Here is a 17,670-nt window from a genome sequence, read left to right as displayed (position 1 = left end):
GTAAACTAGCAAGACAGCACAAAGTAAATTAACACAGCAAGAGACTTACAAAACATTGGATAACTTCATTAGCAATAACAAGATATGCCAACTATAGGATTGCATGATAAGATAAGGGTAGGTAATTTTCATTTTTCATGGCAAAAGATCTTAAGTCAGCAAGGAGTTTGCTCCCCAAAACCTCTCTGAAACAATTCTGCACAAAAACAAACCACAACAAAGATGCTTGTTACTGCTGCATGCAAGCAGTGATTAACAGGCCTTCAACAAGATGCAATCTATCACAGCAATTACAATATTCACATTACTGTGTGGCTCTGTGACTCCATAAAGTAGATTTGCATGGTTTCTTTTAATCTGTGGTTTGCCATGTTCTCTACAGTTTTTGAAATTTAGTATTTCCTCCTGCTTAAAATTAATAAAATTTCCCTTTTATCCATTTAATAGGAACCCATCCACTAAGAAAACAATCATGTTCGTATGTACCAAAAATACCGTTTGCACTGCCTTTAGTGGCAATGAAGGCCCAACTCTGTCAAATGCAATTGCAAAGCCAAAAAGGAGTAAAATGTTCTGTCTCCTAGAGCATAATTTTAATTTTCAGGAGACCAGATTTATTTACTGTTCACAAAAAACTCTATTGGTAGAGTATGTTTTCATATGGCCAAATGAGAATTTCAAGTAATATAGGAAACAGTGATTTTTGTTCACTGCCTAGAATAAAGAATTTTCTTTTTGTGCCATAGATCAAATTTGAGGTTTAATTTGCTTGGCAGAGCCTTTTTACCTGTAGGCCGTAATAAGTAAAAGTCTACCTGACTCACTGACAAAGGTTCATCTGCACTTCGTTCGTCCGAAGACTTTGGAACTTCCAGTCTGTCGATGAAAGCCTGGAGCTCCTTCCTGAAGGCCTTCATCTGCGCATTGATGCGGTACAGGAGCTCGTGCTCACGTATCCTGCTGCCATCGTCCTCCTCGTCCATCAGCCCAAAGAGGTCCCCGTTGGCCACATAAATTCTTGCCTCTGTGATGATGGTGCTCGTGTCGGAAATGAGGCGGTCTATTGTCTTGCCCAGCCGCTCGGCTTCAGAGCGAATGTCCTTCATCTGCTGCCTGTCAGTGAAGCTTTTCTGCCACCCCGACGGCGTTGGATAAAAAGATCTGGTGGGCGTCAGGCACCGAATGTTGCGCACCTCTTCGGAGTCGCTTTCCCCACCGATGGGACCTTCCCTTTTGCGGTGAGGGGGGCGGGAATCATCATCGCTCTCCTTTTTTCCCGCATCGCTTTCCGCATCGCTGTCTCTGGGGCTGCCACGGATCCCCAGGTGAGAGGCCAAGTCGTAGCGCTGCATGTTGGACATCAGGACTCTGTTCTCATACTGGAGCTGCATGACTTTGCCACTCAGCTCATTGATCTGCATTCGTGCAGCTTTTAGCTCCTCCTGTAATGCTTCTGTCTTGGCATTGTCATGGTGCCTAGAGCTCTCATGGGCCCCAGACTTGTACTTGTATTTGTTCAGCTCAGCTGTTATGCGTTTGTTTTGTTCTTCTAAATCAGCTACATTTCTCCTCAGCAATTCTGTTTCATCTTCTACTAGCTGCAAATGCTGTCGTAATTCTGACAGGGATTCATTCTGCTCTCCCAGGAGCGGGTTAGTGGTCCCTGAGAAATCATCTCCTCTTAAATCATCGAGCTCTGCTTTCAGTCCTCTATTTTCTACCTCTAGTTCCACTATTTTCCTCCCAAGAATGTTAGCTTCCTCCTCCACAAGCCTCAATCGAAGCTTAAGTTCAGCTTCTCTTGTGGTAGGTGGCCCACCTGCTTCACCTTTTGGCAAGGGACTGTCCAAATCCCCATAAAATGATCTGTATTTTTGCAGCTCGTGTTCAAATCTGTCTTTCTCTTTATCAATTTTAGCCATTTTCTTCCTCATCAAGGCTGCTTCTTCTTTGACAAACTGTAGCTGGCATTTCAGGTCTTCATTGTCATCCTTAGAAAAAAAAGCAGGATTTGAAGAAATTTGAAATCAAACAGGAGACCTCCAGTGGGATTGTCTTAACTTACAAGATTATCACAGGTACATGGCTTTAGATACTAAGATATTTTCCTGCAATATTTTTTCACTGATCAATAAATTAAAAAGAGGGGAAAATACTATTTCACTTGTGACTAAAATTTGCACAGTCCCCAGAAGTACCTTGGGGATGGGAAAAGGGGAGCTTGTAAAAAATCTTATATTTTCTATGCTTGGAACATCATCAGACTTTACAGTGCTCAAAAATCCTGAAATCAGCACAAATAGAGCCTATAAATCTTGTTTCACTGCTGCTGCCATTTACTTTGCCTAAAATATAGAGTGGTGAAAGCTGGTGGATTCTGTTGCAGCACCAAGTTTGTTTAGGGAGTCCTTGAGATTAGTGGCATTTGACTGCAGATCTGGGGCAAGAGCTCTTCCATTTCACAGCATACAGGAAAACAAAGGGCAAAGCAAAAAGCAAGCCAAGTGCAAATATGTAAACCATGTACCCCATTTCCATAGTTCCCTGAAGTCTCCACATAGGAATCAAGGCTACAGTTACATACCTCTGTTGGTGTCTGCTGTGACTTTTTTTCTGATTTGGGTAGGTCTTTGCTTCCTCTCCTCTTCAGTGATTGCTGCAATTACAACAAAAGGACATGCACTGAATTTTTCTAAAGGTATACTAAAGATGTATATAATTTGTATATCATTAATTTTAAAAGAGAGCAAATCAAATGCAACTATAAAGGAATTAATTTCTTGTAATTTTTGAGATACTAAATACAGAGAAAAGATGCCATAGACCACAAATGAAACAGCAATGGCATACAAATAAGGTTTTAGTTTAATCAGTCTGTTACCTTTTTTATTCGACACATTTTAAGACTAGTGCATTATGAATGTTTAATACATGACAAGAGTGGTAAGAAAATGGGCATCCCAAGTGGTAACTTGCAGATGGGAAAGCTGAGACAAGCAGTGAAACCCAGCTCTCCCATTTAATATTAACCCTGGGGGGGGCAAGGCATTTTAAAAAAGCCTTAGTCTTAGACTTCGTGGTAGGACAGCTACACAAACCAGTGTCACTGAGATCTGTGGGCATCTACAAGCACGCCTTTCACTGTGTCCCATCCTCAGGCTTCAAGCTTGCAGTGCACTGCAGTCACACTTCCCTAAGCGTACACTAGGGACAAACTCACACATAGCTCTGGTCACTATGTTTGTTCTGTTTTCAGATCATATTCAAGTAAATGCCATTTAAAACTGTTTGGACTACAAAATTCTAAAGAGAAACTAATCATACCAGCCCAAAAACAGAAACACACAAACACAGGTCTGCACCACCATACGAGTGAGATTCTTTGGTGTCCTCTCATCTGCTATCTAGCCCAAGAGAGTAGAAAGGAAACTCCTGCTTTCAGAGCAGGATGCACTGAGATTGAAGCCAGCTAGTGTATCCAGCAAAAATCTTGTAGCTGCTGACAGCAGAAACTTCGTTATGGAGAAGCAGCACCAGTGGAAAACAACTGCCACCATCCCACTGGCAACACTCAATACTGATCATCAAGAAAACAGCAGGAGAGAGGCACACAAATGAGAGAATATGTTAATACATAACACCCCACTTGCAGCTGTTCCCAGTTTTTGTGTTCCCCAGGTAAACTGTAGGCCCCAAGGCAGGACAGTGATAACCAACACCATCTCTTTCCGAGACTGCGCTCTGGTAGAAACATCCTGTGAGAAACATACTCTTCCCTGCACCAGCTGGGGGAGAATCCATCTCCATCTAAAAGCTGTCCAGTTCCACAGACTGGGAATTAAAATATATTCATAATCCCCAAGAAACAGAGTACAGTGGCTGGGTATGCTGCACATAACAATCCTGTGCACCATTTGCCTGCTGGTACTAATCATCTTCTTTCTTCTGCAGATCAACTCTATTAAAAACTCCTACACTCATGGACTGCTCACTAAAAAGGAAAAGTTAATGCCACAGAAAGACCCACACGTAAATAAAATTTTTACATCTCTTGCAGAAACATTGAATGCTCTCAGTAGACCAAACAAAAAAAAAAAAATCAAAGATCATAGCTAGACAGCTGGATAGCTGTAAAACACTGGCTTTTAATGGAATCCAGAAAAGACATGTAAATAGTTCAATTAACTATTTATCCCTTTCAGTATAAACCCAGCAACTCTGGAATCTAGTCTACAAACAAAATGGTTATTTTCCAGAGTCACACACAAGTTATCCTGTTGTAGAAATGGTACATGGATTTTTGAAAGGGTTGTTTTGTTGTTTTCTTTTAGAATTAGCAACTTTATAAAGCCCTAAACTTCCAAAGGAGTAGGTTCCTCCTCTGTGTTACCATTAATTATACTACTATGTATCACCACTTTGAAAAAACCCTTTTCAAATCAGTTTACACTGCAAACTTTTCCTTGCCCTGCATTTATGCCAATACCACCCACTGATAATAATAGTATCAAATAAATAAATAAATAAATAAATAAATAAATAAATAAATAAATAAATAAATAAATAAATAAATAAGCTATTGCTAAACTTTATTTCTGATTTATTACCTAAATGCCTTTTGCTCACCCTGTTGAGCTCAGCATCTCTCCAGAAATAATGAAGTTCTGGAATGCTGGGCTGAAACTTCTTTTGTACCCTATAACTTTTCAGAAGATAAGAGATATACGAAAAAGTACTTTTATAGGTTTGATGTGCAACACAACCCTCCTGTTCTTCTCCTTTCTTGCTCTATTTTTTTGGTGTTCTTTTTAGTAGCCAGGATAGCAACATTCAAATTACAACAGTAGTTGTGGCTATGTAATGATTAGGCACTACTTTCTGTTCTGCTCTATTTCAATTACAACCAGCTCTCCAGAACTTGTATTGTTTACCAACAAAATCCCAGCATTTACCAAAAATTTTATAGCAGAAAGCAATGAAGAACATGCACAATTCAATTAGCAGGATGATGTGGGTAAGAAGATTAGGCCCAGCTGGAATTGGTATGATCTCTTTTCATATGAAAAACACCATGAGACAATTTCTGATCACTAGAGGTTAAGATCTCACACATCTCAGCTGACAGAAAATATCCTCACAATCACAGTGTCCTACAACATCATGTCAGGGTACTGAGGCAATGGCAATATCACACTAAACAAAGAATGCCACATACCAAGAAGTATATTCTGCTATAAATATTAAACTTTTGCTATAAATACTAAATTTTTGAGAGTTTCTTCCAGATTGCATTTCACAAGTTACGGTGGCTACTCTTTCCATCAGGTCTCTCAAGCCTGCCTACTGCAGTCTTCCAGTTCAATTATCAACATGAAAAAAGTTATTGCTGCTAATGAAATAAACAATGAAATTCATCACAGCAAAATGGAAAAAAGAATAAAATGTTCAAACTAACATATGGCAGAATGAAAAAATAGCAATTCAGACTCCTGCATGCAAATCTTCATACTAAACTGAGACTGGACATTACTAAATTGCTTGTCACTAAAAGCCACCTCTGCTGCTTTCTCAACTGTAGCAAAAAATCTGCCCTTCATATGCTAGAATTGGTTTTGAGAGTTTCTGGGCTCAGATAATTTTTTTCCATATAATTAAAAAAATCCTATTCAGAAGTGTCCACAGCCAGGATAAGATGAGGTTTGTATTGGATGCAAACCAGATCACACGCAAAGGGCAATTCTGCTGCGGTGCTCAGCAGCATCAATTCTCCAGTGACCTTCACTGGAATTTATCCAATGTCTTGCTGGAGATGCTAAGCACTTCTCAAGATGGCATAATCCTTCTCTTGCCAGCCCTAAATTGCAAGCCAAATGTGCAGCCCTAACATCACCTGTCATGCTCCCTGTTTCTCAGGCGGAAAGAGACCTGAAATCTACTCTGAGAATAACACAATATGGAGATAATTTCATCACACTCTACTGAGTAGTAAAGCTATAAAATGAACTGAAATTCTTCCTGCCTTATTCTAAGCTACAATAAATATCTCAGCAATTAATAAAGAATCCTTAAACAAAACCTACCAAGATTTTTCAAGATGCTTAGGCTTGATTATTTCAAGCCTGATCTAGGGGTATATTATCTAAAAGTCACAGTAGGCAACCACGGGAGGAATTCCTGACACATCATAGGATTTATGCATGCACAGAGGCCCCACAACAGCCTTTATCTCTCCTCACAGAACACGGCAAAGGGTGCGCAGCTCCTTGAATCTCCAAACCTCATCTGCACAAAGCTGTGCTGTACTTGGCTATGGTAAGCTGACTCCCAGCTGCTGTGACACATCTGCAGTGCTTTTGAAAATCAGAGTAAACCCAACACTTTACACTTTACAGTCTTGAAGAGCCGATGAATACCGAACAAGTTTTGGGCTGCACAAACTTGCCTCTTTGTGTCACAGAGTGATTATGACAAGGGAATTGTAAATTTGCCCTAAGCCTCTCTCTGCATTTTCCCTTTAATCAATATTGCTGCGTAACTCATGGAGCTGGATCAAATCAGACACAAGAGAGATTTTTTAGTTTTCTGCCACTGGGTCTAATGTAATAAAAACTAAATTGACACTATCTCTGTTGGCAAATTGAAAATTTATATTCTCCAACAACAACACAACAACAACCAACCTTTGTTTTTAACATGTCTTCCTTATTCTGCAAGTCTTAGTGCAATTTTCCAGCTCAAGACCCTGGTTTTGTCTGTCATTAGCACAAGTACACAGAATGATACAATACCTTACGCCTTCCACCACCATTCAAGAGCAGAAGTCTTGAATATTTCTGTATTCTACTTGCTTGCAAAATTAAACCACAAATGAAAAAGCAGAGGATAACTGAGATACAAAAAGCACAGCCTACCTGTCCACAAAGCAAACACTAAGCACATCCCTAATAGCTGTACCAACACTCTCTTCATATTTAAAGTGGCTTATTTCCAAAACACTGCTGAGGAGCAACACAAAATGAAAGCAATGTTTACTACTGCACTAGAGAAAGAAAAATAGTTCTCAGGTAGTAGAATGACTTCATATTGTAGAAGAGAAAAGAGAAGCTGACCTCCAATATTTGTATTATTTCATTTGCATTTATTTAGGAATTATCTCAGTTACCACTTTCAGACCCTTTACTATTATTTATCAATTAAATAAGAAAAAATACAAAAGAAGGGGAAAATATATGCAATATTTGCACCTTATCTAGAGAAAGAGTTTTGCAGTTTGAACTAAAACATTGTTAGAGCATATCATAGTAACTATTGTGGTATAACTAGGTAAAAGCATTCTTTGCAGTGCTTAACTGAAGCAGCATATTTATGCTTCCATGACATTTGCTTCCTTCTTTTCCTTATTCAAAAAAAATGATGAAAGTAGATGAAAGCCACCTTTTCAAAGCTCTCACTACATCCTGGTCAAAGAGCCATCCAAACTGATACTTTGCTTTCTGTGATTGCACACTCCTTCATCCACCAGGATATCACAAAACAGTGGAAGCAATTTCTCTGAGGAGGAAGAGGTCTTCTGCCATTTGAACCTTTCAAAACATGGAAGAGCTAGACATGGTTATTTCTCCAATGCTATCCAGCAAGGCTTTGTTATAGATGCAGAAATCACAACCATCTTATGCTTGGCTCCCTAATCCTGAAATGCAAAAGAAGATCTTAGAACATCATGAATATTTTGAAGTGCAAGTGCAGGAATAAGTTATTGTACTGCATACTGATGATAGTTACACTTTTCCTAGGGTTTCCTAAGTTGGTGTTTATTTGCCAGCTCTGCTATTTGTCTGTTCTGAGAGGAGATATTCAGTCTTTTTGACGGGCTTAGCACAATGCCTAGTACAATGCACTGCTCCATCCTTTATCTGGGACTGTCAGCACGACAGACAGCACGTCAACATAGTTAAAACCACTACCACATAACAATAGCAATATTCACAGGCACAGATATGTATATAGCAATTATAAATTAAATACATAAGAGATTTCGTTTTTTCTCACACCTAGTACCACATGCATAGTTTTTCAGTCTTAGAAGGATATCTCAGAAGAGATTCCAAACAGATTTTCATGAGAACAGGAAAGTGCCAGCAACCAGACGAGGTTCATTGCCTTGGTTGCACAAATACATATATATTAATCAAAGTGTAGTTACAATATCCCAACAAAAAAGATTTGTGTCAAAAATGAAAAGTAGGGAGAAGGAAAATAGGAATGATTCTGCATGTAGTGTGTACCTCTACACTGCTCATTGGAAATGTATAGAGAAGGCAGTTCTGCAAAGCTGTGGGCCGATCACACATGTCCATTGATGTCCACGCTCATTTGATACTCAAGAGTTGCATTAAGTGCACAGACAACACTTACAATCCCTCACCTAGATTCACAGGGCGGGACAGCATCAAGCACAGGCACATCCAGGTGCATCTACAGGTGCACAGCAGAGAAAGGAGCTTTGAAGCTCACCCTCTGAGACTGTGCCCTTCTGACAACTTCCACTTACAGGCACATCTCACCAAAAACTCAGATTATAGAGTTCATTTGAAAGGATGTGAAAATTGAAGATTAATTCTTCTGTTACTCTTGGTCTCTTCTTTTGTCTGTGTTTACGTGGGGAAGCGCTTTTGTAAAGCTAACTCTTTGTAAATTGGCTGAAAAGTATTTTCTGTAATGCAACATACGGGGAAGTTTCAAAGGTGTTAGGAAAGTTTAGTCATTGAAAACAGAGGATCAGACTGCAGTGCTCTGACGTTATGCCAGCATGATCCAGCCACAAATTAAATACATTTTGATGAGCAGCTCATGTAAAGAAGGTGCTCTAGAAAAAATAAACCATGGAGACTGAGACCTGAAATGGAAGGAAGGTGTTTTATAAGTTTGGACAGCCCCACGCCTACTTTTCTCATTCTGATACCAGTCTGATTTGACCTAACCTAAGCCTGCATCCAACACTTTTCCTGGTATTTCAGCAATGGATGGAGATGAGGGGAAGGAGGACATTGCAGTCCTGGCTAGAGCAGAGTGTCCAGCTGCTTCACTAAGTTCTAGAAACTGTAAGATCCATCTCTTTATCCCCATGTCCTGTCCTCCTAAATAATAACTCTTCCCCCTAAATGAAACTTGCTCAGGTTCTTATGGGAAATGCTTACTCCCAGTAAGGGAAGGGGCTGTGACTCTTAGGCTGACATAAAACCTTAATGTAGAGGTTGACCTAAAACTATTATTTAAATGTTCCCTTTGCTAGAAATGTGAAAATCTCATTCTGAAAAGAAGCTTGACAGTCTTCCACTCATAAATATTTGATCACTGGAATGTATTTTTAATTAGCTATCATGAACAAATATTTGACTCTTCAGCATTTATCATAAATGTCACTGAACCAGCAAATCACCTGCAAATTAATACCACAGCAGCCCTAATGGGGTTATGCAAGAATCAATTCTAGGTCCTACTCTAATTAACATTTTTTCTTACTAACTGGAAAGAAGGCCCATAAAATAACATTGGATAAAGACTGCAGGGTAAAGGTTGGAGAAACACTAAATATTGGAAAGGAAGGTCACTGATACAAACCTTTCTGCAATCAAATAAAATCTGTTTTAATATGACTAAATATGAAGATACAGATGTAAGAACAAGGAATAAAAGTTATGCGAATACAACAGAAGAACTGCCTAGAGAATAGAGAAGATCTCTTGAAAAGCCATATCTCTAAAAAAAACCTGCAGGGTCATAGACAATAATCAGCTGAAATTATATCAAGGTGTAATTTTGTGACCAAAAGGTTTATTAATGTGGGATGCAGATATCAAAACTGAGGCTCATTGTGCAGTAAGTAGAAAGGGTGTGCCTCTCCACAGAATCAAACCAGCCTCAGGCACGTGGAAAAATTCACTTCCAAGTAATGTCTACCTTTCTCCTTTGAGAGAGGTCAAATTCCTAACCTATGCTAAATGCTGAGTTTTCACATGGGTAAATGATAACAACCCTAAGCATGAAGATTTTAAACAAATTAAAAAACAAACACCAAAACATTGATGCTGAACTCTTGAATTTAGCAAGGCAGAAAGAAAGTATGTTTCCTGCCTGGTAACTAACTTTCAACAAATTCAGATGAGAAAGGAGGTGCAAATTTTTACCTGTTGCTGGGACAGTTTGTGAAGAGCTGTGGTAGACTGTTCTCAACTGTTAATTTTTAGCACAGACCAGCACCCTTTTCTGAAAAGTAGGCACCAGCTTGAAAAAAATAGCTGGGGTATTTTATGACCTGTGTTATTCAGAAGACCAGACTAGTTTACTGTATAAGACAGTTCTGTCCTCATAATTTCTGAACACATGAAACTTGACCAAAATTTGGAAACTGAGCAACAATACTCCTGGAAGCCCATCACAAGAAAAATAAACCTCTGCATGTATTTATATGTATCAGCAAGTCAATATTCCATTTCAAAAGTTGTTCTGGAACACTGTTACTGGTGCTTCTATAATTAATAATTTAATCAAAGATTTAAACTGCTAGCATCTGTAAATTTAAAATAATTTAGACTAGCCTGTAATTTAAAAGATTGCTGATAATCAGGGCAGTTGGATGTCATCATCAGTCATGCTTTGCAGGGAGGTAGAGTCCTCTCATTACAGACAGCACTGATGGAAACAGATGCATGGCAAAGACTTTCTAAGTGCAAGTACTCACCTGTGACCTAAGCAAAGGGCTTTGCTGTTATCCTAACCTGGATTCATTGCTAAGCTAGCCAAAGTCAATTAAAACAATCATGCAACCAGGATCAAGCAAAGCAAAACAGACTTGATACCTGCAGGTTTTATTCTACACATCTTGATCTACACGCTTGTTAATACTAGCAATGAGGGGGAAAGGGGGGAAATCACATCACATGTCAAAAAATCTAAGCAGAAACAAAGACTTCAAAAAAGCACATCTGCACATCTGAGAGGTTAATCCATTCCCTTTTACTTCAAAATGCAATACTTGGAACTCTTAGCTATGGAATATTTCCAAAATCTGAATTCCTCTAATGCCAAGAGGATGCATTTGTTGATACTATGAACACTGAAGTAAATGGAAAAAACAAAAACAACAACAAAACCAAAAACAAACAAACAAACCCCACAAAAACAAACAAACAAACAACCCAAAAAAACAACCAAAAAAAACCCCCAACCCAACACATCAAAAGCCTGGTGCTCTTGTTCCTGGCTAGCATTGATTCCACATGATTCAGAAGAGCTGCTGAGCTGATCCCAGAACCCAGTACACATATAGCTGGGTGTTCCCCCTGCCAAGTGACACATATTACAGCATATAGCTATAAATGTGTGCAAATAAGAGGGTCTAAAAGATTACAGGGTCTAAAAGAAGAGGGTCAGAACATGCCATTCTGCTCCCTGAAGTGTCATATTCTTCCAGGACAGTTCAGAGGTAAAGCACGGCCAGCACACTGCCAGTTTATGAAGAATCAGCTGGCTGCCTTGAACAATGGCACACAGAAGCCATTTGCAGGGCAGTGTTCCCCACCACTGAACATGTACAACACTTCCCTTGTTGCATTTTGTTCTTCCTGCCTCCCTCCTGCACTGCACATGAGGTATGTGCCTGATGGAGAGCTCAGTGCTGTGCACACACACACACGTGCACAGCTGTACGACACAGAACACCAGCAGAGGCACAAACCTCTGTGCAATATCACTGCCACTGGGAACATGCCCTTCTTGGTAGCATGTAGCTGCCTCAGATCTCCTGCTCATTTGCTGTGTTTTGCCTCGGGAAAAAAGTCTGCTTGGACAGAGCCTGAGGTCTCCTGTTTAGCAGAAGTAACCCGGAAACCATTTCCTTCTCCCTATCCAGAAGCAACCTTTTCTACCCCTCTATGCTCCACTGCAAAATGGGAAATTAGATTCTGCTTGTTACTAACAAGAACAGATCAGAACAGTTGGGGCTGAAAGAGACCTCTGTTATGATCAGTTCCCACAATTGGCCTCAGCAAAGCACCCTGGCGCCTCCACAAATGGACAAATGTTTTGAGTCATTAATCATTTAATAGTACAGTCTCTCACAACCTCTGAAGATCTAGTCCAGTGCCCCCTGCTCAGAGCACAGACAACTGAAACAAGCTTCTCAGGGCCATGTCCTGTGTGGTCTTGAATTTCTCCAGAGGCGGAATCTCCTTCCTCTATAGGCAATGAGTTCAGTGTTTGAGCATCTTCACACTAAAGTTTGTTCTTGTCCTGTCACTGAACACCACTGAAAAGAATCAGCCTCCTTCTTCTTTCCATCCTATCAGATATTCCATAGAACTACAGATCAGGGGCCTCCCCAGACACCCTGCCCCCAGGCCCAGGAGCCCCATTTCAGCTCAGCCCATGCTTCAGGTCTTGCTTGAGCTGTGTGAGATGCAGTGAGTCTGTCATTAGCTCACCAATGGCAGTTGCTCCCGTCACCAGTCATGGACTTTGTTGATACATCTGTGCACTGGTTTTCCACCTGAATCTTAAATCTGATTCATCACCTTGAATCTGATTGATAATCTGGACTTCATAACCTTTCATTTCTAAATGGACTGCAGGCAAACACAAGTGACATTATAAAGCACCGGCAGCAAAACATTAAGTTGGGTTGATTTTGGGGGGGATTGAGTGGGGGTGAGGGCAGGGAGAAGGACATAGGAAGATGTTTTTAAAGAAGGACTAAACTCCAGCAAAAGGCTGAAGTATCACACTACATCTTTTGCATGCTACTATGGGCCATTAGGATACTAGTTAACAAGCAGTATCACTTCTCCTTCCTATAGGAACTACATGCTAGTCAGAGCAGCACACAAAGGTACGCTTGCTTCACCAGGCTTTTCTGATTCTGAACATACTGGGTAATTTATGCCAGCCACCTAAATTCTCAGAACCATCATTCTGAAAAAAGTGATGAACAATTACTACTGAATACTAAATTTAGAAATTCTTTGATAGCTTTATTGTATATATCTCTGCTGTCCATGTTCCATTTGAGGTCATGCCAAGTTGTTTCACCTGTTTTTACACTGGAAACAGCACTGAGGTCTGAGGTCACACCCTGAGGGCCCATGACATGTTCCAGAACAGCCATCTGTACTGTGACAGGACAAGGTTCCCCTCCTTACACCGACAGCTGGGTTCAGCCAAAATGCAGAGCAGCACGAACCTCCATGGTGCTACTTCCTATTTACTCTCCTAAAGCCAGGACAAAGTGCCTACAGCTGTGAGGCTCTGCCAAACTCCTGTCATGAGCATCTGAAGGATGCATTGGGAAATTCCATGTGCAGAATAACTGAAAAATCTATCAGGCTACAGAGTTCTCTGGAGGTTTTTGAAACTGTAGATTTGCTAGAACATCCAGAGAATGTAAAGACAGAATATTCTTTCATGTGGGGTTTCTGAAAAGTTCAGTTTAATACTGTGAGAGAGATAGCCCTGAAACCAGCAATGACCACATACACTAAAACAGTAACAGAGCTATGGCAATTTCTTTTTCAATCTAAAACAAGCTCATATTTGACCTGCATCAGCACATTGCAAATACTCTCTTATTTCAGCTGTTTCTTTTAAGGGACAGGTGCATTTAGGCAGGAGTAAATACAGTGGTATAAGAGACAGAAATCATGTATAACTATTACTCATCAAAGCCTTGGTGGGACTTCCAGTAATATGATGACTTTTGGTGGACATTGATTCCATACAAAAACATCTCTGGTTCAACATCAAGAAAATGTTTCTGTTCTGCCTCTATAAAGCCTTCCAAGTAATAGAAAGCAATTTTGCAAAGTCATATGGATTTCCTCTAAATCTAGAGAATCCTAGCCTACATCTATATTCCAATTCATGTTTTTGTACCAGTACAAAGATATTGAATTTCCCCTCTCTATCATGCAATCTCTTTTTTAAGATATAAAGAAATCATACATAATATCTTATGGCAAAAAAAAAATAAATTCCACCTGCCAAAAATGAAAAACCGAGCAAAAATAACATGTGAGCTGGAATTTGAAATGCACAATACATTATTTAAAAAAACACCAAAAAACAAACAACAAAACCAACTTAGGCAAAACAACAACTAAAGAACCAGCGTAGATTATATGCTGTCTCTGATACTGTGAAAAGTAACATAATAGAGCTATTTAAGGATCATCTAAAAAAGGGAGGTCATTTTTACACTTTTAAGTGATCTGGCAACTTTTTGTTTCAATTAAGCAGTCAAGTTGATACCCTTATGTCTAAATTGTATATAGGGACACTTGAATGTCCATTTGAGTAAAGCAATACTGAAACTGGGAAGTACAAAAATAAAAACTTTTTTTCTGTGACTGAGGACCATTAAGAAGCCCTCTAATATTGTATTTCCCAGACTTTTCTCCATTTGTTAATGTGGTATTGTATTTTGGCAGCCTTAGTGAAGTCAGTAGTGAAGCTGCCTACTCAGCAAAGAGATAAAAAGGTTTTCTTTCTCCTTTATATCTTGAGGAAGTCATACTCTAAAGTCTGTATTAAGAGAAACACATCTTTTACCACCTGCCCTATGGTGAGTTAATGCTCACAAACCATTTTCTCTGATAACCAGTTACCATCTACCACCTGATCCACAGTTCCCACCCTGTCCATTACTTCCACGGACAACTGGGCATGCCAAGTGATTGCCCCTTGCCAAGTAATTCCCAGCAGTATGAAATCACATGGCAGCAACAGACTGGACTTGCTGTTCTGCATCTCATTTGCCATCTCATCTGGCTCCACACCAAGTCACAGAACCTTTGCCTAGTTCTTGCACTGGTAAATGAAATGGTCAGAGACTGTTCTCAGGACCCAATGCCAACTGGCTCCTCACAATTCAGTCTCCATTCAGCTGTGATGACAATACAGCTGAACTACCCTACAGCTTCCTTTCAAACAAACAGGAACACATCCAAATTGTCGATCTGTAACAAGCTCTGACCCAGGCTAGACCCCAAATCATGCCCAAGCACTGAAGCAGTGGCAGCTGACCCAGGTCAAAACCATCTAAGGGACATGTTAGCAACTGCTTGTTCAGTGTGTGGGCCCTTCCTTAGCCTGATTTGCTTTACATATATAGTTTTTGACTGCTTGAAGTGATTCTGTAGCAAAGAACAACTTTGAAAAGAATTATCCAAGCAAAAAAAAAAAAAAAAAAGGGTTTCAGGTGCTTGAGACCAGAATGTTGGGACTGACGTCCTTTCTGTAAAACATAGTTTCTATGTGTTTGGAAGCTCAAGTTTTATTCTATGCTTCCATTTCAGTTAGGTTTTTTGTGGGTTTTTTTTAAGATGGTCATTACTTTTTTTTCCCTTTAAAATACACCTTACTGCAAAGAGACTATAATTTTACCTGGAGACTGTATATAATATCAGTAACTCCTTTGACAAGAGAGCTTGCAAATCTAAGGCTGCTGCTATCTACCACAGAGATGAAGGAAAATAAAATAAGATTCCGACACAAGGAAAGAGCTCTCACATCCCCATGAAATCAGAGTAGCAGCATTATGTTTACAGATTTAAAAGAACTGATCAGTCTTTATTCTGTGATGGCTAAATTAGTTTCTGTTTTAAACCTATTCCAGATATACTCTTTTTTACTATAGCTGCCACTCCTTCATTATTACTTTCCTAATCAGCCATCAATCTTGCCACTTCTTTTACACACCCTTGTCAATTTTCAGACCATTCAGTAGAAATTAACAAAGCAGCACACCAACTTCAATGACTGAAAAATATCCCTTCCATGTATCTTTACTCACAAAATCTCTCCAAAATAAGATGTTTATGGAGCTTTATTCCTTTGAAATAATTCCATATTTATTACCTATGTTTTGGAATGCATTATTATTGAGCATATATTCAATTTTGAGTAACTCTCTTGAAGCAAAAGGCTCATGTGAATTGCTGATGGCAGATAGATAATTAAAATCTAATTTTACAAAGTTTAAGCATCAGCTGCTTCTCAAATGCACTTTTTTTTCCTGCTTATAGCATGACATTTTCAGAGAATTACTACAACAGATTCTGTTACACAGATTAATTTCTGTCTCCATTATGATTCTTTTCTCATATTCAAAGAACAAAACCGAAGCAAACTCGGCTTATCCCAGTCCCTGTGAAGTCACAGTGTGCTCTGAGCAAGTGTGTCAGAATCACACCCTCACAGGTTACGAATAGCATCCCTGCTGAGTACTGTTTTTAAAGGAACAAAATACTTGGGCAAGACACCAAAGGTAACAGAATACCACACATGCAAGTCTGACTGGGGGTTACACATCTGCTGGGATGTGGTGCTTAGAAATCACTGAGATGTGCTTGCAGATACAGGACTTTTTCTCTTTTTCCCGTACAAACCCAGGCAGACATTTTTTTCTCATCTCTTTTTGAAAAGTCTTATAAGTATCCTGTTGTGCTTTTCATCAAAATAACTTGCCTTTTTTTTGAGACAACAAACCGAAATTCCAGATCACAGAAGCCCTCTGCTTAAAGGTACTGTTGGTAAAAGTGTTGCTGATAGACTTAGTATTGGATACTCCAAAAGACACAAGAAGGAACTGGTTTTGTGAGAGCCCTATTAAATCCTCCCCTGCTGCCATCTGGTGCCAGGAACAAGCAAATTACTGTTAAGTCTCCAAAGAGTTCCACTCACTGCACCGAGCCTGTGAGGATGAGCAGCTACAGCAGCCTCTCATCTCACTCTGCTTTACTGTGCTCCCTCCATTACCAGCTGTTTGAAATGAGGCTCTAACTCTGAGGAAAAATGAAAATATGAGGTGCAATTATGATGTGCCTGGGAGACAGCATGATGGAGGAAACTTAAACTTTCTCTTTCAAACCACAACAACCAAGCATCAGTCTCCAGTGATTCATATGCATGCAGCATGGGCAACAAACAGAAGCTAGAAATCCATGAATATCCACATAGTTATGACCTCACTGGAATCACAGAGACCTGTCAGGATAGCTCACATGCCTGGAGTGCAGCAATGGATTGATGAAAACTCTAAAGGTGAGGAAGAAGGGTTTGGCTCCACACAAAAGAGCAGTTCAATTGCATCCTGTGACAGGATGGGCCAGCTGTGAGCTACGGGCAACAATCAGAGGAGAGAGGAGCACTCTCTGAAGTGTCTCCTCCTGATCATCTGATGCACGAGGAGAAATCATTTTCAGGAGGAAGCATTTTCAGATAACTAGCAGTCACATGATTTCTGCAATGGATTGAAGACACTTTTGCCACAGGTGATTAATAAGTCAGCTGTAGCAATTACTTTGATGGACCTCTTGCAAACAAGGAATCAGTGATCAGAGGTTTAATGGACAGTGGAAGCACTGGCAGCACTGACCGTGAGACGGTGAAGTTTAAGGTGCTGGGAGAAGGGATCAAGATGACTACCAGGCAAGGAAGTTCTGAAAGCTTCCAATTATGTAATGTTACTGTTGGATATGGCTGCCTTGCCTGTTGGAAATGCTGGAAACCACCACTCTTTATGAGACTTGTTTCCAGTTTCTTGCAACCTCATTATATTTTAAGCGTTGCAGATTTTCCACACCAAGCATCTGTCCTGGGATAAGTTACCAACACTGC

The 17,670-nt window shown here is 39.8% G+C and overlaps 1 protein-coding gene across 1 annotated transcript in view; it reads right to left on the bottom strand.

Moving 5' to 3' along the window:
• SOGA3 (SOGA family member 3) overlaps positions 1–17,670 on the bottom strand; it is a 46,475-nt gene that overhangs the window by 15,025 nt on the left and 13,780 nt on the right. The window contains exons 7-8 of the mRNA XM_030944749.1: positions 2,585–2,656; positions 816–1,991 (exon numbers count right to left, since the gene is read on the bottom strand). Coding sequence (XP_030800609.1) covers positions 816–1,991; positions 2,585–2,656 — 1,248 coding nt within the window. The remainder of the gene's footprint in view (positions 1–815; positions 1,992–2,584; positions 2,657–17,670) is intronic.

Source organism: Camarhynchus parvulus, chromosome 3 (assembly GCF_901933205.1).
Source record: "Camarhynchus parvulus chromosome 3, STF_HiC, whole genome shotgun sequence".
NCBI lineage: Eukaryota > Metazoa > Chordata > Aves > Passeriformes > Thraupidae > Camarhynchus > Camarhynchus parvulus.
This window is presented reverse-complemented; position numbering and strand designations above follow the sequence as displayed.